General features: G+C 34.6%; 1 protein-coding gene across 1 annotated transcript in view; it reads right to left on the minus strand.

Annotated features, from left to right (window-relative positions):
- Positions 1–5,929: 5,929 nt before the first annotated feature.
- The window catches only part of tmem170b (transmembrane protein 170B), a 35,904-nt gene continuing 17,758 nt past the window's right edge, over positions 5,930–24,075 (minus strand). The window contains exons 2-3 of the mRNA XM_003200515.7: positions 10,234–10,404; positions 5,930–7,979 (exon numbers count right to left, since the gene is read on the minus strand). Of these exons, the coding sequence (XP_003200563.2) occupies positions 7,849–7,979; positions 10,234–10,404 (302 nt within the window). The 3' untranslated portion in view covers positions 5,930–7,848. The remainder of the gene's footprint in view (positions 7,980–10,233; positions 10,405–24,075) is intronic.

Here is a 24,075-nt window from a genome sequence, read left to right on the forward strand (position 1 = left end):
AAGAGGAAAAAAAAAAACCTTGAAAAGGATTCAAGCTGTTTCCTCGAGTGTGTGTGACCATTCAGACATACTAGCACACTACTGTATGTAGTACACTTATTTTAAAATTAGCATGTGAAATTGTAAGTGGTGTTTATCAATTCTCAAATGTAGACGTATGTTCTTATTACACTGCAAGCTTTAAAAAAACGTATTTCGCTGTGAATAATTACTCTGTTCCTATGCAGAATGGTTTTAGACACAAAAAAGCTTAAATCAAGGTGTGACACAATAGTAAATCTTGTTTTCTGATAAAAACAAGTACAAATATGACATGTTCTTGCCCTTCTTTAAGCTCACTTTATTTTCAGATTTGATTTTGCTTTTTAAATTGCATTATTGGACATTGATCCCTCATCCAACAACAAAGAATTAAAATAAAAGTTTAATCGCTTGAAATGATACATGATCTGTGTTGATCGTGTCAATTGCAGTACAAAAACTGAGTAGTGTATTTATTTATATATTAGAGCTAGGCTGATAAACGATGGCATTTATATTGAATCACGATAAAATTAATGTCGATAACGATGATAAGCGCTGGACTTTTTTTACTCGATTTTGATCTAAGAGCCAATCACACAGCAGAAATTGCAATATTCTGCCGGTAACAAGACTCAGTGTTTTCTTAATTTAATTTTATGTATTTAGTTAATGTATTTTTAATGTTTTTGTTTTATATGTTTAATATTTAATGTGTTTTTAAATTAGATTTAATTTATTTATCTATCATAAATCTATTTTAATGTTGTTGTTTTATATGTTTAGTATTTATGTGTTTTTAATTTGATTTTATTTATTTAATTATCAGAAATTTATTTTTAATGTTTTTGTTTGATATGTTTATTATTAAATGTGTTTTTGAATTAGATTTTATTTATTTAATTATCATAAATGTATTTTTAATGTTTTTGTTTTATATGTTTATTATTAATATTTTATATGTTTATTATTAATGTTTATTATTAATATTTATATTTATTATTATTTGCTATATAAATAAACTTGCCTTGCCTTGCCTTGCCTTAAATGTGTTTTTGAATTAGATTTTATTTATTTAATTATCATAAATGTATTTTTAATGATTTTGTTTTATATGTTTAATATTAAATGTCTTTAAATTTGATTTTATTTATTTAATTATCATAAATGTATTTTTAATGTTTTTGTTTTATATGTTTTATATTTATCGTGTTTTTTATTTGACTTTATTTATTTAATTATCATAAATGTATTTTTAATGTTTTTGTTTTATATGTTTATATCTATCGTGTTTTTTTATTTGATTTTATTTATTTAATTATCATAAATTTATTTTTAATGTTTTTGTTGTATATGCTTAATATTTAATGAGTTTTTAATTTGATTTTATTAATTTAATTATCATAAATTTATTTTTAATGTTTATGTTTTATATGTTTAATATTTAATGTATATTTTAATTTGATTTTATTAATTTAATTATCATAAATGTATTTTTAATGTTTTTGTTTTATATGTTTAATGTTTACTATGTTTTGTTATTTTATTTTATTTACTTGTGTATAATCATTACTATTAATGTGAAGTTAAAGGTTGAGAATGTAAATAGATTTTTATCTCAGTACTCACATCACTTTAAAGTTATTTATGGCTTTCTGTTATTGTCCAAGCATTGACAATAAAAAGTGAATATGTCTATAATTTTTTTTTTTATGCAAAGCTAAATTTTTAACATCAAATGCTACTTGAGCAAATCAAGGTCCTGTAATGCAATTGAAAAGTGCAAATACATTGTAAATCCCAAATATTTCTTTAACAGTGTAAAACAGCAACACTAGCATGATAGTATGTCTTTCTGAATGGCTTATGTAAAAGCTACAGTACACAACGGTAGTATTTAATTTCCTAATAAACCCATTACAAAGCTTATGTTAATATCAGTATTAAAAACACACATTTGCAAAACAGAATGCCTCATAAATCTGCATAATTCCCCAGATCAGAGCTTTCATTCGCAGAACACTGTCGCCCTCTGCTGAGCTGATCTGATACTGAACATCAACTACTGTTGCATAATATTACAAATACAAAAAACAGCCATTACATCCAATCAATCATAACCTCTGAAAGCCTGAAATCAGTCAGAAATTACTAGGTCACATTTCATAATCTGTCAAAAGTCATTTTATAAAATCATAATTAATTTGAAAAGTCCTAAAGCTGAGGAGATTATGAACACTTTGGCTTAAATTAACATTATGTCCATGACAACAGAACACAAATCCCATCATTTCGTCACTTGTATCATGCAGTACAGTCAAACGTCGTTTGCTTTGACACAACAGCCATGAAAACAATCGTTAGTAGACATAAATATGTCGGGAAAAGCTGTTTTTAGTGCAGAATTTGAAGGATAGTTGACACAAAAATGAGAATTTCCTAATGTGTGATTCCAAACTTTGAGTTTTTTTTATTGTTGTTGTTGTTGTTGGACACAACAAAAGATATTTTGAAGACCTGAAACAGGCAACCATTGACTTCTATAATAAAACAATACTATGGATGTCAATGGTTACTGGTGCAACATTCTTCAAAATATCTTCTTTTGTGTTCAACAGAAAAAAATCCAAACAGAAATGGGTTTGTTCTTGTTAGGAAAATGTTAGGATCATTTATGAAGCCGAAATTAGACTTTATATGATGCATTTTAAAGGTATTTTAGTTTATAAATGTACACAATAAAAGGCAACTAATTGGTTCATAAATAACTGTATGTACAATTACATTATTATTATACTATTATAACATATTCCAATAAATTTCAAACATGCTGATTCAAACAGTATACAGCAGCCTTTAATTCTGTTGTAATGTACAATATTTTTTGTTATGAAGCTTATAATATTATATTATAAGAAGAAAAAGAAGAAGATGAAGAAGAAACAGAAGAAGAAAATGAAGATGAAGAGGAAAATGAAGAATATTAATAGTAATAGTGATGTACCGTACATTAGGAATTTGAATGTTAATAATGCATTAGTAAATGCTGAATTGTGATTAATAAATGCTGTACAAGTATTGTTCATAATTAGTTCATGTTAGGAAATACAGTAACTAATGAAACCGTATCGTAAAGTGTATTGCATTTAAATTAAATTGCATTATGGGATATTAATAATAATAATAATAATAATAGTGGTAATAATAATAATAATAAGAAGAAGAAGAAGAAGAAGAAGAAGAAGAAATAGAAGAAATAGAAGAAGAAAATGAAGACAGAGTAAAATCAGGAATAATAATAATAATAATAATAATAATAATAATAATAATATTCATAATAATAATAAGAAGAAGAAGAAGAAGAAGAAGAAAATGAAGACAAAGAGTAAAATCAGGAATAATAATAATAATAAAATTTTAATAATAATAATAATAATATTAATAATAATAACAATATTAATAATAATAATTAATAATAACAATATTAATAATAATAATAATAAGAAGAAGAAGAAGATGAAGAAGAAGAAGAAGAAGAAGAAGAAGAAATAGAAGAAGAAAATTAAGACAGAGTAAAATCAGAAATAATAATAATAATAATAAAATATTAATAATAAGAATAAGAATAATAATAAGAATAACAATATTAATAATAATAAGAAGAAGAAGAAGAAAATAATTGTTATTATAATAATTATTAATATTCCTGATTAGTTATTATTATTATTATTATTATTAATAATAATAATAATAATAATAATAATAATAATGTAATAGGGGGATTTTTTGCAATTAAGGCCGTAATTTAACACTAGTTTGTTTTAAACATAAATATTAGTGCAATAATGACAATGACTCCTTTACAATGCATTATATTTAAAGCTTTAAAGAAAGTGCAACCAAATATAATATAAACAAAGCAAAACTGGAAACTTTTCAAAATAACGATTCAAAATAAATGAAAAGCATTAGCTAGCTCTTAGCTTTAAGACATCGACATTACATGGTGTTCATTAAAAATTATGAATCGATGCAAACACATGGCCATAAATCCCATTCCACCGTTCATCCAACACTCCAAAACTATTCTGTGCTGCTTGTTCAATCCAAACTACTTAATTAGTAGTAGTAATCATAGCTAATTATTTAAAATGAGCTGAAACAACACAATTCCAGAGGGGTTTTCAGGACAACTTAATTGTTTTACGTTCGATCAACTTAAAATTGCAAGCTAACTATTCAGTTAACTTAATCAATGATATGAAGGGATTGTATGGAACCCTGCACTTTTTACAGTGAATAGTGCTGAAAAACACTCTCCATTTAGCTTTTATTTACTGTATTTATTAATACTGCTGCGCTGAAGTAAATCAAAAAATGCGGTAAGTGGAAGGTAAATTAATAAATATTTGTTTGTTTTCACATCTGTTGGCAAAGCACCACGAATGACTGTTTTCATTTATGGCATCAGTGTACATTTTATTACAATTCACTTTTGCAAACATCCTAAAAATAATGACAGAACCTGTGATGGAAAGCAGAGGGGAAAATCCCCCCTCAGTTTTACTCTCAAACCAAAAGGTGTCTGTCGTTTAAGGCCAGAGGTTTAAGTCCCCATACTCCAGGAGGGAAAGTATTGCCACAGTAATGCTGGATTATACAAAAACACCTCCACTACAGTGAAGTAACAACATTTGTACGAGGACAAGATCGCATTTGAATGCATAAAGGGCTGGGCATCCATGAATAGGCCTGTCACAATAATATATCATGATCGAAGGTGCGTATTTGTTGTGGTGAGTGAAAAGTGTGTGTACAGTGCTCAGCATATACAAGTACACCCCTAACAAATCTATCTTTTAAATTCATATTTTTAATAGGAAGCATAATATATATGTGCATATATATTAGATTGAAGCCAAATCTTGAGCTTATCGAATAAAAAAACACTTACGATAACGCTCCAAAAACTAGTACACCTAAATGTATATGTTATAGAAAAATATTTAATATAAAAAATCAAGCGAAGCAAAACAATTTTAAAAATTTGGTTGAAATTTTGTAGTTTGTAAATTATTTTTGCAATATTAAACTTGAATTTAATTCTATTTTTTCTATTTCTAAATATGTTTGGTGATTAAAATATTTGTAATAAGTATATCTGTTTAATAAATCTATACCAAAAACATTGCCTATATTCACTGAGAAATGGATAAAAATATTAATTTTCAAAATGTGGTGTACTCAATTATGCTGAGCACTGTATATATATATATATATATATATATATATATATATATATATATATATATATATATATATATATATATATATATATATATATATATATATATACACACACACACATTTATACAGTTGAAGTCAGAATTATTAACCCCCTTCGAATGTTTTTCTTATTTTCTAAATATTTTCCAAATGGTGTTTAACAGAGCAAGGACATTTTCACAGTATGTCTGATAATATTTTTTCTTCTGGAAAAAGTCTTTTTTTTATTTCAACTAGAATAAAAGCAGTTTTAATTTAAAAAAAAAAAAACATTTTAGGGACAAAATTATTAGCAATTATTAATCAACCGCATCAAGGGAGACTGATGCAGAGGCAATTGTCGTTAAATTCTGTGTCTTTGCCTCGGAAAGTCGACTTCTCCTGATAGTTTTAATTTTGTTCTGGAGGCTGGGGTTGGGGGGGATTCCGGGAGATAGAACGATACGTGAGATGGGTCTGAAATACGGGAGACTCCCGGGAAAAAAGGGAGTGTTGGCAGGTTTTTCTGTTTTTGCAACTACGCATCGGTGACAAGAGGAGACAAAGCAAGAACAATCGCCATCAGCTGGACAGGAGTGGGAATTACAGTTTTAAAAAATCCATCAGTTTTTATACTTTAAAATACTGCCTAAAAGCTTAAATAATACAATTTTGGTTATTTAAAGATATATAGCCTCTAACAAATGCCATTATATCTTTTTTTTTTATTTCATATTTTATTTTGTTTATTAACGTATTTTCTATTTGGGCTACTTAAATTTTCAGGTGGCCAAAAACTGAAGAGTGCCTGCCTGAGGGCTACCAGGAATTTAAAAACTTTGCGAGCCCTGTGACAGGCCTATTCATGATATAACTGCAGATGACTGATTACAACACATCTTTACACAGAATAAAACGCTGTAAGCCCTATTGGCTTTTTCAATACTTGCAGTTTAAGATTTGATTAAATATCAGATTAATGTTTCTTTATTACTATAAGGCATTTTTTCCATTATGGATACGTTTAAATACTGTGGATTACAAGAGATCAGATTACACTTTGAATTAAGTTCCATACTGCAGAACGTTCGACAGATCGCACACTTTTTAGACAGTTTTCAAAACATAGAAAGTGCAAAGTGAAGTAATACAACAGGACATGGTAAAATTGAGAATCAATAACAAAGAATCAGCAATGTTTCATGGCATTCAGATTCGAGGAATAAGGAAACGGTTTGCTATGGACCCTTTTCACAAGACACTTGTTATGACCAGTTTGTATGTTCTCCCCATGTTCGTGTGGGTTCCAGTCCCCCCCCCCCCCCCCCCATTTCCAGTTCCATCACCCGTTTAAAGAAATGTTAACACTTGATTGAATGGTCATTATCAGCCATGAAAATCATAAGAATTAAACAATACAAGCCCATACAGACTCTATATGATATATGGTCATGAGATAGATTGCAGCTTTCGTTTGTTCCTACCTCGATAAAACTATTGAACTCTACCAAGAACCTACCATATTTGTTTTTGGAGTAGTTGATAAGCTTACAGAGCTGGGTGCACCTCTGAAAGAATTTAGTGGACTCAGACACGGCTCCAACCAAATCTACGCTGTTTTTCAGCATTCCTAAAGCACATAAACACAGCTGTTCCCTCAATAAAATCCATGTTAGACATTTAGCAACGAAACTGGAGTCAGCGGGCTGACAGAAGCTCGGCTTATCAAGCAAATCCGCATCTGTTGTGAAGTGAATTTGACGTGCAAATTAAGAGAGTAAACACAAAATGTTCACGCATCTATTTATGCGCGAATAGCATGACTTTGGTGTGAACACAGAATAAAGCCTCATTCACACTATGAGCGACTCGCAGTGGCAAAGCGACAAGCGTATTAACAGAGAGCAAGCGACTTCCGGCAACCTCCATCTACGTGAACAAAATTGCGAATCCTTCAACTTTATGAAAATAAGGTGCAACTTTCTTGAGCGACAGCCAATAGGAGCACCTGTAAAGCTCATGTGATCCATTCAGCTCGGTCAGAGGCCGGTTGTATTCTCCGTGCTGTAGACCTACACAGACCTGTGTTTGCAGCAGGTCGCCACCAAGAGCGACAGGCAGCAACAAAGTCGCTGCTAGTGTGAATGAATCATATGTTTACCCAACTACGACAATCGAGAAACTCGGAAATGTGAAAAGGGTCCATAATTGAACAAACAGACATATAGAAAAGGTATTTGAGGATGTTGGCATCTCGTCTCCAGCACCAGTCATTTTACATAAAGCTGAATGTGCAAAAGCAAAACAAAACGTCTTTAAGAAAAGATGAACATGATACCCCAAGATTCATCTCAATCCTCCACGGAGGCAATTGGCACGTTGATCGAGTTTCAGTCATTGCTGTTTTTGCTTATTGAAATGTTCAGTTCTTCATTCCCCAAAGTTAATTTGTAGTCCATCCCAAAACACATTTCTGCGGTTTTACTCGACTCACCTCAAACCTGGCTCTTCTATTGGATGACTAGCTGTTTGGTGTCTCAGTTATTGATGCTTTACATCCAATCAGAGAGTGGCCAGGATCCTTGAGAATGAGATGATGACGGTTAAAGCAGTCTGTCCTACTCCATACACCAGCGCTTCAAGAGGAGCCATGTCCTTCCCTGCTACACGGTACACAACTGCCACCGCCGCACCTGACGCAACACAAAACACAGGTAAAACACCAAAAGATAAAGAAAAACCTGCATCCAAAATCGCCTAATACTCGATTGGACTGCACAATATATCCGTACGGAATCGTTATTGCAATGAGCCAAAATAAATTAGTCATGTCAAAATCTGCAGTTTTTGAGTTGTGATTATAATTATCCAGGAAATAGTTGAATAGCAATAAAAGCGACCAGGTTTAACCCAACTGCATGAACAAATTATTATTTGTAAGGCATGAGACTATAAAATATCCAGGCTGAATTGAACTATTTGGGTACAAAAACTTATAGATCACTTCAGTGTGTTCATGTTATTGCTCATGAACATTTCCTGTTATCAAACTATTTCATAACTGTAGCAAGAGGCAATTCAATCATAACTCAATGTTAAAACCAACCCAGGCTCATTGTGGAAACGTAGTCCCACGGACGTTTCTGGAGACCGCGGAATACGTCCCGGCGGGTACGTACGGCTGCAGTTTTTGTTTTTGCAAATCCGCGAGAGGCCGCTGTTGTGCGCTTTTTCGCACCTCAAGCGCCGTGAAGTTCGCGCCCGCGCTGTTCTCGCGTGAACCCACCAGAGGCCGCTGTCCGACTGACCGGATGATTGACTGCGCGACCAGCCAATCGGCTGACCTGCCCTCCTCCTTCCTTGAACCCAACCAATTTTATCGATTGACCCGCCCGTCCGCTCGCTTCCCTAAACCCGAGCAACAGTTTACAAAAGCCGTCCAAAAAAAGAAAAGCCCTAATTTTTTTTTCTACCGCGTTTTCGGATTTCACCACGTTCTCACCCTGTTACGAAACTCGTTCACTTAATTTTTGGGATTCTGTTTTTGTCTTACCTGATTGACCTGAAACCGATCGCCGTGGTCAACTCCTCTCTGCATCTCGAGCCTGCCGACGTACACGGTGAGCTGAGTGGACAAACGGGTTGCAGCAATACGTCCCGGTACGTATTCCGCTGTCACCAGAAACGTCTGCGGGACTACGTTTTCAGAATGAGCTTGGATTGGTTAAAACAGCTATCATGACATTATTTATCTATATGTGGCCCTTGTTGGATTCTCGGAAGTTATAGAAATCATTCATTCATTCATTTTCTTGTCGGCTTAGTCCCTTTATTAATCTGGGGTCGCCACAGCGGAATGAACCGCCAACTTACCCAGAACGTTTTTACACAGCGGATGCCCTTCCACCCGGAGGAAACCCACGCCAACACAGAAAACATGCAAACTCCACACAGAAACGCCAACTGAGCTGAGGCTCGAACCAGCGACCTTATTGCTGTGAGGCGACAGCACTACCTACTGCGTCGCCCATAAGTTACAGAAATTAAAAATGTAAAACATTGGAAGAATTGTTTTTGTTTACATCTGTTATGTTTGATGTTAGTTTATTTTTTCTTTAAGTATTTATTTTTCTCACCCTCTCTGCTTCTTACTGAACCCTTAGGTTTCTTATTGGCATTTGTCCATCATCATTATGATCATTATGTCAGTTCCACCGATCGCCGGATGAGCCGCAAGCATTTAAAGCCCCGATAGACCAGTGTGTGGTGTGCGCTCTGCCTCGGTGTACCTTTTGTGCCCCACACAATTTGTTTTTGACATGCCTAGTCTGTTTAGTGATATGTTATCTCAGTTTACTGTGGTAATTCGAGTTTGCTTGTTGAACTTCATTGGCTTTAAGGAACATAATGTGATGGTTGTTGTGTGATTCTAAACTGAGCATCAGACCATCTTGTTAGGTTTGTTTTAGTTTAAATGGATTTTTGTTAGATTAGTTTCAGTGTTTTGCCACTTGTGTAGTTTTGAGTTTTGTAGTTTAACTAGTTTAGTTCGAGTGTCGCGTACACTGAAGATCTCGGTTTTTATTTTCATTATTTCTTTGTGTCGCCTAGTGCAGATATATCTATAACATACACACATATTACATCAAAAGAAACTTTTATTTAGGATTAAATTAATTGCAATTAATCTTTGCTCAGCGCAAATTTCTGTGCATTTATATTTAGAATGCATTGCTTAAATATTACATTTAAATGCTTAATATTAATACTTGTGCAATATAATATTAATATTAATCCTCATGCGCATCTGAATTGTTTGTACTATACATTTATCTGTTTGTTTTTTCATTGTAATTGCTTGTTTTTATTGCATCAAAAAAGTTCACATTGGGTTTAAGAGACTTGTGAAAGCAGAGAGTAAAAGCAGAAGTGTGTGTGAGTACTGACTGGTGATGACTCCTCCGCCCAGAGAGGCCAGGAAGCCCACGCTGATGAGCACCAGTGTGATGAGGCGTCCTCTTTTATGACGCTGCAGAGTCACACACATCAGCAGACCCACGGCACTGTGAACAAACAGAGACGAGAACAGACACCACAGGAACACCCAATACCACATCTCTGCACACACACACACACACAGAGAAAGAGAAAAAGAGAGAACAGACAGGAAGAGAAAGTCAGTCGAGTTGACTCAAAAAATGACGCTTGCTTTTTCTTCAAACTACTTAATTAAAATGAGCTGAAAGAAACACAATTCTTGAGAATTTTTTGGATTGTTTTACGTTCACGTTAAATTTGTAAAAGCTAAGTTAACTTAATTCCTTAAGTGGAAGCCAGAAATTGTCTTCACAGAATGGCAAAATCTCTTTTTAGCATGCGTTTGCTTTATTTGTATGCTTTTAAATCAATTGTGCATCGATTTAAAAAGTTACACGAGGATGTTTTTTTTTTATTATCCAAAAGGTCATCAGTGTCATTAGTTTTGTTGTTGTGTAATACAGCATTTTCCAACAGGGGGGGTCGCAGCCCACTAGAGGGCCTTAGCAAGCTTTGTGGGTATGGAAGGTAAATCCTGCTAATTTTAAATAAGCAAATAAACGCTGGAAATTAAAATGAAAATCAGATTAACAATTTCATTTTAAAACACTGTTTACAAAATATCTGCCAAAATTAAAAACGAAATGAAATTATTTAATTTTCATTTTCATTTTTACTTTGACAACACATTGTCACCGTCAAACTGATAATTAAAATGAAGTTGCCAATTTAACATTTCATTTTCATTGCATTTCTGCGTCAAGGCTGCCAATACTAAAATAAAAAGCCAAACTATAAAAAATAAAATGCAAACACAATTTTAAAATTTTTGTTTTGTTCAAACTACTTAATTAAAATGAGCTGAAGCAACACAATTCTTGAGGATTTTTTAGATTGTTTTACGTTCAACCCACTTAAATTTGTAAAGGCTAAATTAACTTAATTCCTTTGTGTTGTCAAATAAACACTGGAAATTAAAATAAAAATCAGATTAACAATTTCATTTTAAACACTGTTTACAAAATATCTGCCAAAACTGAAAACGAAATGAAATTATTTAATTTTCACTTTCATTTTTACTTTGACAACACATTGTCACCGTCAAACTGATAATTAAAATAAAATGAGCTGAAGCAACACAATTCTTGAGGATTTTTTGTATTGTTTTACGTTCAATCCACTTAAATTTGTAAAGGCTAAATTAACTTAATTCCTTTGTGTTGTCCCAACACAAATCGATTAAGTGGAAGCCAACAATTGTCTTCACAGAATGGCAAAATCTCTTTTTAGCATGCATATGCATTATTTGTATGCTTTTAAATAAATTGTGCATCGATTTAAATAGTTACACGAGGATGTTTTTTTTTCATCCAAAAGGTCATCAGTGTCATTAGTTTTGTTGTTGTGTAATACAGCGATTCCCAACAGGGGGGTCGCAGCCCACAAGAGGGCCTCAGCAAGCTTTGTGCACTACAAAAAAGGCTTTTCTTGCTTAGATTTTTTTAGTCTTGTGTTTAAATATCTAAAATTTCTCATATCAAAAAGCATTTTCTAGACAAGCTAATCATATTGTCTTGTTTTGAGAAATAATAAGCCAATATTAAGTGAGTTTTTTCTTAAAACAAGCAAAATAATCTGCCAATGGAGTAAGCAAATTAAGCTTGTTTTTTCTTTTGACGCAAGATTATTTTGCCGTATTTCTGTACGGAAAATTTAGCCTACCCAATTCACCTGTACCGCATGTCTTTGGACTGTGGGGGAAACCGGAGCACCCGGAGGAAACCCACGCGAATGCAGGGAGAACATGCAAACTCCACACAGAAACACCAACTGAGCCGAAGTTCGAACCAGTGACCTTCTTGCTGTGAGGCGACAGCACTACCTACTGCGCCACTGCTTCACCCCTTTGTCATCATTACTGCAAACTTATATGAGCTTCATTAAATGTGAAGGAGGGCCTTACAATATTTTCTGGGGAAAACGAGGGACTCAGGCTAAAAAAGGTTGGGAACCACTGGTGTAATACTTCTCTGCTTCTTGTATGCTGTTTCTTTAAAAAGGTTCTGCTTTCTTAAACGAAGAGGAAGTGGTTTGTGAGGTAACCTCAGTTAACTACGATTGAACATCACACTTCAGTCAGTTTGTTAAGCTAAGAGATGGCAAGCATGCTTTCTGATACCTTTCAAATGTCTTCTGTGTGGGTTTTTAGTGTTTGACAGGTTATAACTAGATTATTAAAGTTCGTCAAGACAAACTTTGAGGCTGGCTTGTGAAAGCATGTTGGTAACAGTTTATTATTAGTCTATGGGACAGTTTCTAGGGTCCCAAAAGTGGTTGCTAGGGCGTGGCTAGAAAGTTAAAAGCTCACCAGTTATTGGCAGTTAGGTAGTCTGAGTTAAATGAGCCCAGTTAGATGTCTGTGTGACAGTCTGATGCAGAGTTATGAGGTCAAAAAGTTTGGTCCAATGTTAAGTTAATGGGATTTTTCCGACGGTCCCGGGACGTTTCCCCAAAAACCAAAAGTCGGATCTGTTGGAAAAGATATAGCAACCCGAGTCAGACCAGTTTGGAGGTCTGGTGCAAGTTTGGTGGTCATAGCTCTAAAGCTCTAGGAGGAGATGCGTTTTGTTTTTTAGTCTCAGAAGAAAAATAGGATAACAGTAGTCTGGCTTGCTACACAAGCCAGCCTAATTAACATTGAGCGACACCGCTTTTAATACCACACTTTCACTCAAAACTCGTTTTAAAGACTAAATATATGCAATAACTTGCCATTTTGACCTGAAATGGGTTAGGTGATATATCAAAGCAGAAATAAGCTATTTGCAGAACATGAAGCCAAGAGATCACATTTATTATTCTTAGCCCAACACCGACTGTTTCACGATCAAAATTTAAACCTTAAAGGTGCTGTATGTAAGTTTTTGACTCTTCTAAACCAGGGGTTCTCAACTGGTTTGGCCATGGGACCCACATTTTTACATGGTCATCAAGCCGTGACCCAAATTTTTAGGAACTCTAATATAATTTCAGGAATTATAATTAATTTGTATTTATCTGTTAACACACAAGTAGTGACATATAAAACATAAGAAAATCACCAAGACTTACAAATAAACAACATTTTATTGCTGTTATTTTAACCAAATTTATGCACTTTTGTGATGCCCTCATCTTTTAGAGTCGTCTTTGAAAATAGGCCACAGATTTGTCCTTGCAACTGGGATGTTTGGTTTCTAAATGTCGTTTCAATTCAGGTTTTTTGCTCTCTTGTGAGAGCACCTCACTACATATGACACACTGAGGTTTTAAGCCCTTTTTGTCATCAGTATATGTAAATCCACACTTTACATATTCAGGGTTGTACTTGCGCTTCGACATATTTCTTGCTATAACGAAATTAAATTTCACATGTCAAACGGTACGGTTGCCGCGTGCGCATTTCAAAATAAAAGTCCAGTATAAGCAAAATATAAGCTAAAATCTAAACTTTTGTTGTTTTATTGACCACACACTCTGCGACCCTCTGAAAATGTTCCTGCGACCCACTTTTGGGCCACGACCCACCAGTTGAGAAACACTGTTCTAAACCATATGTTTGCAGATATTTAAGAAACATGCTAAGGAAACATACTGGTGATTCTGAAAAACAAAGCTAAAGTCAGTTTTTGTTTTGGTTAAAGTCTTTGTTTTGGTCTCTATAACCAGTCCACTGCTAGTTTAACTTATTATATTTCAGCACTACAGGTGAGAGGTGTCTGGATGCAGACTCGGTGCAGTTGCAATCTGAGCTGCATGCAATGCTTTTTAATATCCACCCCTAACCCTACACCTCACAGTGACCACTGGGGATGCCACGGTTCTCAATATAATATTGAACCGTACGGTACGACCTCCACGGTTCAATATGCACTTGTGAATTGCGTTTTTCTCGGTTTTGCGTTTAAATAATTTATATCTCCCCGAATTGACCGTGTGTGCCTCTATATCCATGAGCTGAGATGAGGAAACTCCTCCCCGCGAGTAAATGAACCGCCAAATTATCCAGCACATGTTTTACACAGCGGATGCCCTTCCAGCTGCAACCCATCTGTGGAAAACATCCTTACACACTCCATACACGCTTGTTGATGATTACCCAGACCTTGTTCCCAGGTCTTCTTTCCTTGTCTTAGGCTCAGCAGAACCTCGGTTTTTAGCACTACATAGTGTTAAATCTGGTAATCATGTAACATTATTCCTTGCACATGACCAACCAGAACAAATCTGTGGGCATCCAAAGACTTGTAGGCCTTTAACTTCTCTCTTGTAAAAACATTTGGTGCTTCAATGAGATATTTGGGGCTGGATGCTTGGGCATTCTGTCTTATCTGATATCCATTGGGAGAGTGCTATAGCAAATAGACCTGTCAGATGAACGCCGCTCACTTTAACATTAATTTTGCCGAATCACTGTGCTTATCACTGGGTGACAAGCTGTTATAATACGCTGAAAGCATTATGTAAATAATATATATATATATATATATATATATATATATATATATATATATATATATATATATATATATATATGTGTGTAATCAATATAACTTATCTCTAATACATTAACAAACTCAGCACCACATCGATGTCATTCCGTCGATGTAAATGCTAGTGCTCACGATTTTTTTCTGAAACCTCGCTGCGCTCAAATCCAGAATGTTTACAAACGGTAATTCATCTATTCAATTCATCTTTATTTCTATAGCGCTTTTACAACGTAGTTTGTGTCAAAGCAGCTTAACATAGAAGTTTTAGTACGTTAAAACTGCGTCAGTCCAGTTTTTTGAAGTTGATTATTTACATTTATTAACTAACACATCCATGGGCGCTAATGGTATAACATGTCTTCATTTTTCTAACCGGCAGTGTTGTTATTGACTCGTTCACTTTGCCGTGTTAAAATACAATTGTCAGCAATATTTCTGCCTGAGCTTGTGGTTTCTCAAGCCTTTCTCATTTATGCACAGCTGCTTTTCCCAGAGTTCATGACAACAGCAGTTTGATAATCACTTTTTTTGTTGAGCAGAAAGGAGCAGGAGTCTTATGGAATCTTCCAGAGCCGGCTGAATCTCGTTCTGGGTTTATCAGTGGAGCCAAACTGTCCATTTACTCCCCTCAGAGCCGAGCAGACAGCACACTTAAATAATACAAATATCCAAACCAATGGAGGACTGAGAGAGAGAGAGAGAGAGAGAGAGAGAGAGAGAGAGAGAGAGAGAGAGAGAGAGAGAGAGTAATGAAAGTAGAACAGACAGTTTATAGGAAAGCAAGGATGGAGACGGCGGACGAGCATTTAGTGTTATGAGGACTCTGTGTTCTGCTCTTCAGACTTCAGACTCTCTGGAGGATTTCTAAAACTGCTGGCATATTTCTTCTTATTGACGTTAAACTGGTGGCATGATGGCTTAGTGGTTAGTACTGTTGCTTTGCAGCAAGAAGGTCACTGGTTCAAGTCCTGGCATTTCTGTGTGGAGTTTGCATATTCTCCCCGTGTTGGCATGGGTTTCATGCGGTTTCCCCCACAGTCCAAACACATGCACTATAGGTGAATTGGATCAACTAAATTAGCCGTAGTGTATGAGTGTGTGCAGGGCCGGAGTTAGACTCCTTTTCAGCCCTGGAGTTTCAAGCCTTAGACCGGCCCACCTCAGTTCACGACTGACTATATTAAAATAACGTCATTTCAATTCAGTTTCTAATGACACGATCACGTCTTTTTCAAGGAAACAGCTGCTTTAGAACTTCAAATGTTGATCATAAATATGAGAAAATTTAAGGTGACTAAATATCCAACTTTCCTGCAAAATCTGAATATATATTCTGTGCAATATTTTTTATAGATACGCAGTCCTTTGTAACGGTGATCACACAAAAAATAAAATATGTCAACACAATCTCACGGCAATTCGTAACTTTTTCATTTAGTGGCTAATTCGTACAAATTCGTACGATCTAATTCGTACATTTTCGTACGATTTGCTCATCCCCCAATGACGGTTGGGTTGAGGGGTGGGGTTAGGTGCCACGTCTCCTTTTTAAAATCGTACAATTTCTTACGACTGAACTCGTACGAATTCGTACGAATTAGCCACTAAACTCCCAAAACGTAAAATACTTACGTTTTCTCGTGAGATCAGGCTGAATATGTACACCTACATAAGTAAGCCAAACAGTATTATATGTCTTAACACTAAAAATTTAAAAAAATTTAAATAAATAAATAAATAAATAAAAATTCCCAGGTGAGGTTTGCACTCCGGTCGGCGACGCCGTAATGCAACATGCTGACCACTGGACCACAATGGCGCTGTTATGCTGCTGCGTTTGGAATCAAAAATAAGCATTGCACTGTTATATGTATTACTTTCTATAGATGGCTTAATCTTTTTCTCCCCTTTTTAGATTTCTGATCAAGTTATGTCAGATTTATTATTGTAGAGAATCATCTGATTTTCATTGAGCAGGTGTAATATTCATTAATATTAACTATTCGAAGTCTTATATTCACTAAGGTGCCGCTGTTTGGGGTCGAATGATAGTTACATCATCGTTAACCTGCAGGCTGGATTTTGCTCAAGGGGTTGCGAGTAAATAAATAAAAAGAGCCGAGCTGCAGCAAAATAATGAATAAAAAGTGTGAGGATATGGTCAAATAAATAAACAAATGAAAAAAGTGCGACTGCTGAGAGTGCAAGCAGCTAGAGACACCGACCCTCATGGCCAAAAAAACAGACCGGGGATTCTTCCGGTCCTCCCGATTAGCCAATCCAGGCCTGAGTGTGTGTGTGAATGTATGTTTCCCAACACTGGGTTACGGCTGGAAGAGCATCCAATGCGTAAAATATATGCTGGAATAGTTGGTGGTTCATTTTGCTGTGGTGAACTCTGATGGGTCAGACACTCAGCCGAAGGAAAATGAATGAGTTAATGAATGAAGGTTTACCTTTGGTCGGCTCCGGCCAATAGCAGAACAGCAACTACTGTAAAGCTGAGGATAAAGATAGTACGGCCCAATCTGATTGGTCAAATTTAGATAAACAATCAATGCATAAAATAAATGTCATTTATCACACATCTGCAACAGATACAGCTGAAGTCAGAATTATTGGACCTGTATATTTATTTCCTTAATTTCTGTTTAACGGAGAGATTTTTTCCAACACATTTCTAAACAACAATAGTTTTAATAACTCTAATAACTGATTTATTTTATCTTTGTTATGATGACAGTTAATAATATTTGACTGGATATTTTTCAAGACACTTCTATACAGCTTAAAGTGACATTTAAATGCTTAACTAGGGTTCTTAGGGTAACTAGGCAGGTTAGGGTAATTAGGCAGGTTACTGTATAACGATGGTTTGTTCTGTAGACTCGAAAATTGTTGAAGGGGGCTAATAATATTGACCTTAAAAAGATTTTAAAATAATAAAAAACTGCTCTTATTCTAGCCGAAATAAAACAAACAAGGCTTTCTCCAGAAGAAAAAATATTATCAGACATACTGTAAAAATGTGCTTGCTCTGTTAAACATCATTTAGGAAATATTTGAAAGAGAAAGAAAAGTTCACAGAAGAGGTAATAATTTTGACTTCAACTATATGTTGCATTTGCCATCATTGCAATAACAATTCATGATATATTGTGCAGCCCTAATTCAGAATGACACACAAACACAATGTATGGATTAAGCCACAAGCTGCCAGTCACCTGCTAAATGAGACAGTAACATCCAGACAAAGAGGCCTTTGTCAAGAGGTCTGTAAACACCACACATACACATACACTCAGGCTGAATAATAAAAGCAGCACAGAGACGTCAATCATCCTATGTTATCGTTAAACTGAGCCAAACAGGGCACAAAAACGCCTCAGTCTTGCTGTGCCAGGAGGAACGCTGCTGCACTTCCTGTGAGGTGGCACTGCCAAACAAAGAGCACAGAAAACCCAGCACAAGAAACACAAGATAAGAGAGACTTTAGCATAAATATGCTGGAAGAAAAATCACTGAAGCGCAGAGAATGATGAGAATGATGTTGACTAGGCCTGCACAATATATCACATACAATGGAAGTCAGTGGCTACAGGTTTTCAGCCTTCTTCAAAATTTCTTCTGTCATGTTCAAACCAATGAAGGTTGGGAACCATGTGTAAATAGTAAGGACATTTTTATTTTGGGGTGAACTGAGCCATTTTAATAACAGGTATATTTTTACAGTGTAAATACTGTAATTTACTCAATCGTAATGGTGTTTTTGCTTCATTAATTGTCGACTAGTCTTAAAGGGCATCTATGATGTATGGAAGTCCATTCCTGCCACTGAATGAAAAAAAATTATTAAAAAAAAAATTATAAAAAAAAAATCATGAAGTCAAAATTGCGAGTTAAGTCAGAAATCTAAGTTATTAAGTCAGAATTTTGAGTTATAAAGTCAGAATTGCAAGTTATAAAGTCAGAATTGCGATTTATTACGTCAGAATTCTGAGTTATTAAGTCACATTTCTGAGTTATAAAGTCAGAATTGCGGGGTTTAAAGTGAGAATTGCGATGTTTAAAGTGAGAATTGCGATGTTTAAAGTGAGAATTGCGACTTATGAAATCAGAATTGCGAGGTTTAAAGTCAGAATTGCGAGGTTTAAAGTCAGAATTGCGAGTTATAAAGTCAGAATTGCAGGGTTTAAAGTCAGAATTGCGAGGTTTAAAGTCAGAATTGCGAGTTATAATGTCAGAATTGCGAGGTTTAAAGTGAGAATTGCCAGGTTTAAAGTGAGAATTGCAATGTTTAAAGTGAGAATTGCCAGGTTTAAAGTCAGAATATCGAGTTATAAAGTCAGAATTGCGAGTTATAGTCAGAATTCTGACTTTATTTATTTATTTTTACATAGTATTTTTTTTTATTCAGTGGCGGGAAAGGGCTTCCATAATTATGCCCCTTTTTAAAAGATGAAAAATAAGTCTCTGATGTCCCCAGAGTGTGTATGTGCTCAAAATACCATAGAAATGATGTTTTATAACGCTTTAAAACTGACCCTTTTAGGCTTTGATCCTAATTGTGCCATTTTGGTGACTGTCACTTTAAATTCAAATGAGATTGTGTTCTTTTCAAAAGAGGGCGGAGCTACAAATGCCTGTGTGTCAGCATAGTGGCAGATTAAAAACAAGACTAACGTCTTATTCTAATGCTTTCCCCATCTGATGGCACGCACAAAAGGAAAATGTCAATCAACGTGTTGCTGAAGGTGTTTGTTGTTTATTTCAAGTGTGATTATAAAAAATAAAATTAATAAATGGTTACCATTAGAAGCTGGTTATATTCACAGACTGTTTCCACACAACTGTGTGTAAACCCTTTACAAAAGAGATTTCTGCATATAATATGTGCTCTTTAATACTGTTCTTTTTTAATTGTCAAACACAAAGGTCAAATAAAATCTCACTTTTATTCCCCACAAGAACACACTGTTTACCCATAGACGCAAACAACCGCTCGATATGCAGAAGTCTGTCTCCTCCCTAAACAGCAGAAGGAAATGAAATGACTAAATAGGCTTGTTTTGCTGACCAAAACAGGAAACGCCTATAAATTTCCTCCTGAGTGCGAGTTTGCCCTAATCTCTCAGAGTCACCTTGAGTTTCTGTACTTTTTCTTCTGCACCTGTGCTTTTCCTTCACGTCATCACAAACAGAAACGTTCACTGCATTACTCATCTGAACACAGCTGTTTCTGTCCGCGGTGGGCTTTTTCTGTGACTATCTCATGAGTTTGTGTTTTTTTAGCCAAAAATGAATATTCAGTCCTTATTTACTCAACCTCCATGGCTTTCCAAAACTGCATGGATGATGGTGTTTAGTAGAATTGTGAAAACACTGAGGCATTAACACTCACTGTGACTTGAAGAAATATTATAGTTTACTGTAAAAAAACAACAATATATATATACACATGCATCATACATATATATACACATATACATATACATTAAGGGTGGAGCCGAACCCGAATACGGTATTCGGAAAGGCACGAATAGCGTGTTTTTACGAATACTTATTTCGAACAAATACTTGAAAAATTATTTGTATTCGGGAGCAAGAAAAACACTATATCAAAAAGCAGCGTTTCCTCATGAGACCACAGTGCATGCCCGCGTGAGTGAGTGAGTGAGAGAGAGAGAGAGAGAGAGAGAGAGAGAGAGAGAGAGAGAGAGAGAGAGAGAGCGCGAGCGAGAGAGAGAGACGCTCAGTCGGAGGGCGGGGCGGAGGTGTCTGGCACAATCTTCTCCACAGATACAGACAGAGAAGGCTCGGCTGAGCGAAAAAAATTCGTATCTGCATCACTATTTTTGTTAAATAGATTTTTGTACCTTAATTGGGTTCCAGATGCAGTTTATAAACTTGTAGCGGAGTTTGATCGGGATCGGGAAGTTTGCAACCGGGTGCTCTGTTTACGCAACGTTATCTCTGTTAGCGCGGTAATTTAGACAATAGACTGTTGACAGAGTAACATTAACGTTCGTTTATAAAGGTTAAAACGATGCTTGTGCTGTTGTGTCGAATAGTATGCACTTATGGGAGTTATATGGTACGTCTACATTACTGTCTTTTGCAGACAGCAAGATATATGCTATAGGCTAGTTAACCTTAGCATAGCTTCCCGTCAATTTTTATTAACTTGAAACTCCTCAAATACATTTGGGCACCCGAATAGAAAAAGAGTGAGACTGCTTCTGAGCCATTTCTTGGTCCTCCACCAGTCAAAAAAAAAAAAAAAACATGTTCTTTGTGGAAGAATTTTACAGTCAGTGGTGCTGCAGATAAAACAAACTGATACTGTATAAACGAGGCTGAATCCAGCTTCTTATTCGCAGCTTCTTATTGACGCTATGCGGTCCACCTTAAAAACCGCGACGCTTCCGTTTTTCAGCTTCTTATTCGCGCTCATCTTAGGGGCCGTGTTTATTTATGTTTCTTTTTGAAAAATGAAAAATGCTAAATGAAACTGATATAAGATAGAAAACGGGCTGCAAGCATGAAATCTAATTGCATCATTGATTAATTATTGACAGTGCCATCGTTTGAGTACAACATATTTCTGTTTTTTTTCCAGAAATAGTCCTTTATGAAGACTTCACATGACCCACCTATGAATAGACAGTGCCTGCCTCAGCAAGGATTTCAGATACAAAATAATTGTTTTATTAATTCAAGTTGTAAAAGTTAATGCATATGTTTTATCTGCAAATACTACAATTTGTATTAGATTTTAGTAGCTTTTTCTGACACCCACGCCTGTAAATACAATTCAAGTTTTGTTAAACCTATTGTTTCAAAGAACAGACAATGCACTTTTTATACACCTTTTTATACATCTTATACAAATAAATGTGAATTGAACTGAATGAGCTATTGCATAATTGAATACTGTACCATGTTCTCTCTAATATTACACAACAGGTTAATAGTATACGTCTATACACGCGTCTGCATATGTATAAGTATGTATAATTCTATCCCATTGAGAAGACAGACCTAAAAACGGTCAAAAGACAGTCATTTCAATAAATGCCCAGTTGGAGGTGCTATATGCCAAGTTTTTTGCATATTCATTTAATGTTTTATTTTTAACCTTTATGTATTTGTGTGCCTACACTGAAAAAAATCATTCAAAGATGATTCCTTGGATTTACTCAATTTTTTTTTACGTTAGGTTGTTGTAAACAGTTTATTTGCGCTGAATTTAAACAAACAAATTAAGTTGAACATTATTAAACTTAATTTGTTTGTTTAAATTCAACACAAATAAATTGTTTGCAACAGTTTTGCATGCAACACTTTTTTCAGTGTACATACTATATATGTGTGTACTATAAACTATATGTGTGTGTGTGTGTGTTCACATTAAAAATGTTTAACACTAAAGATAATAATAATAATATGTTTGTGTTATACATTTACACAAAATAAAGATGCTAATACATAATCATTTAATAATAATGATATAATAATAATAATTATTATTATTATTAGTAGTAGTTACTAATTTGTATAGTGAAATACAAATATTTTACAATACACTTATACATATTTTACTGATTACATATAAATGGCAATTAATCTATATACCTTATAAAAGTTTATAAATATGTGTGTAAAATCTCTCTCTCTCTCTCTCTCTCTCTCTATATATATATATACATATATATTTACACACACACACACAATACAATACAATACATTTTCTTGTGTCTGTGTTTATATGTATTCATTCATTTTTTTTCGGCTTATTCCCTTTATTAAACTTCTCCAGGACATGGTTTACGCAGCAGATGCCCTTCCAGCTGCAACCCATCTCTGGGAAACATCCATAGTCATACACTATGGACAATTTAGCCTTCCCAATTTAGCTGTACTGCATGTCTTTGGACTGTGGGGGAAAGCGGTGCACCCAGAGGAAACCCACGCGAACGTAGGGGAGAACATGCAAACTCCACATAGAAAGGCCACCTGACCAAGCCGAGGTTCGAACCAGCAACCTTCTTGCTGTGAGGCGACAGTGCTACCCACTGCGCCACCGTGTATGTGTATATGTATATATATATATATATATATATATATATATATATATATATATATATATATATATATATATATACATACATACATACATACATACATACATACATATACATACATACATACATACATACATACATACATACATACATACATACATACATATATATATATATATATATATATATATATATATACATACATACATACATATATATATATATATATATGTATGTATGTATGTATGTATGTATGTATGTATGTATATATATATATATATATATATATATATATATATATATACATACATACATACATACATACATACATATATATATATAGAGAGAGAGAGAGAGAGGGGGAGAGAAAGAGAGAGAGAAAGTAACTATAAACCTATACAAATTGATATGAATTTAACAGTACTACTACTAATAATAATAATAATAATATAAATAATAATAATAATTAATTATTATTATTAATCTTATTTTTGGTATTTATTTAAAAAAATAGATATTTTACAAGACGCATATACATATTGTACTTGCCTATCACAGTAAGATAATACACAAATTAAACACCAGCATTTTCAGGCTAGGTACCTAGTTTTGACACGGCAGAACAGTTTTGTTCCAATGCACTCTTGGCACAATTGGTGGCGCTATATCTCAGTCTTAGAGGGTGCGTTAAATATCTCACTGGGGTCTTGTAGACAATGTTCCAATCTATCAGCAAACCCAGATTCATACCACATTACTGTACCAATTTTAGGTTCTTGACCTCTGAACTTGCAAAAAATCGCAATACAGCAAGGCAAAAACAGCTGTACCATTGCACTCTTTGCACAATTGGTGGTGCTATACCTCAGCAGTCTTTGAGGGTGCGTTGAATATCTCACTGAGGTCTTGTAGACAATGTTCCAATCTATCAGCAAACCCAGATTCATACCACATTACTGTACCAATTTTAGGTTATTGACCTCTGAACTTGCAAAAAATCGCAATACAGCAAGGCAAAAACAGCTGTACCATTGCACTCTTTGCACAATTGGTGGCGCTATACCTCAGCAGTCTTTGAGGGTGCGTTGAATATCTCACTGAGGTCTTGTAGACAATGTTCCAATCTATCAGCAAAC

This window comes from Danio rerio, chromosome 19, assembly GCF_049306965.1.
Source record: "Danio rerio strain Tuebingen ecotype United States chromosome 19, GRCz12tu, whole genome shotgun sequence".
Lineage (NCBI taxonomy): Eukaryota > Metazoa > Chordata > Actinopteri > Cypriniformes > Danionidae > Danio > Danio rerio.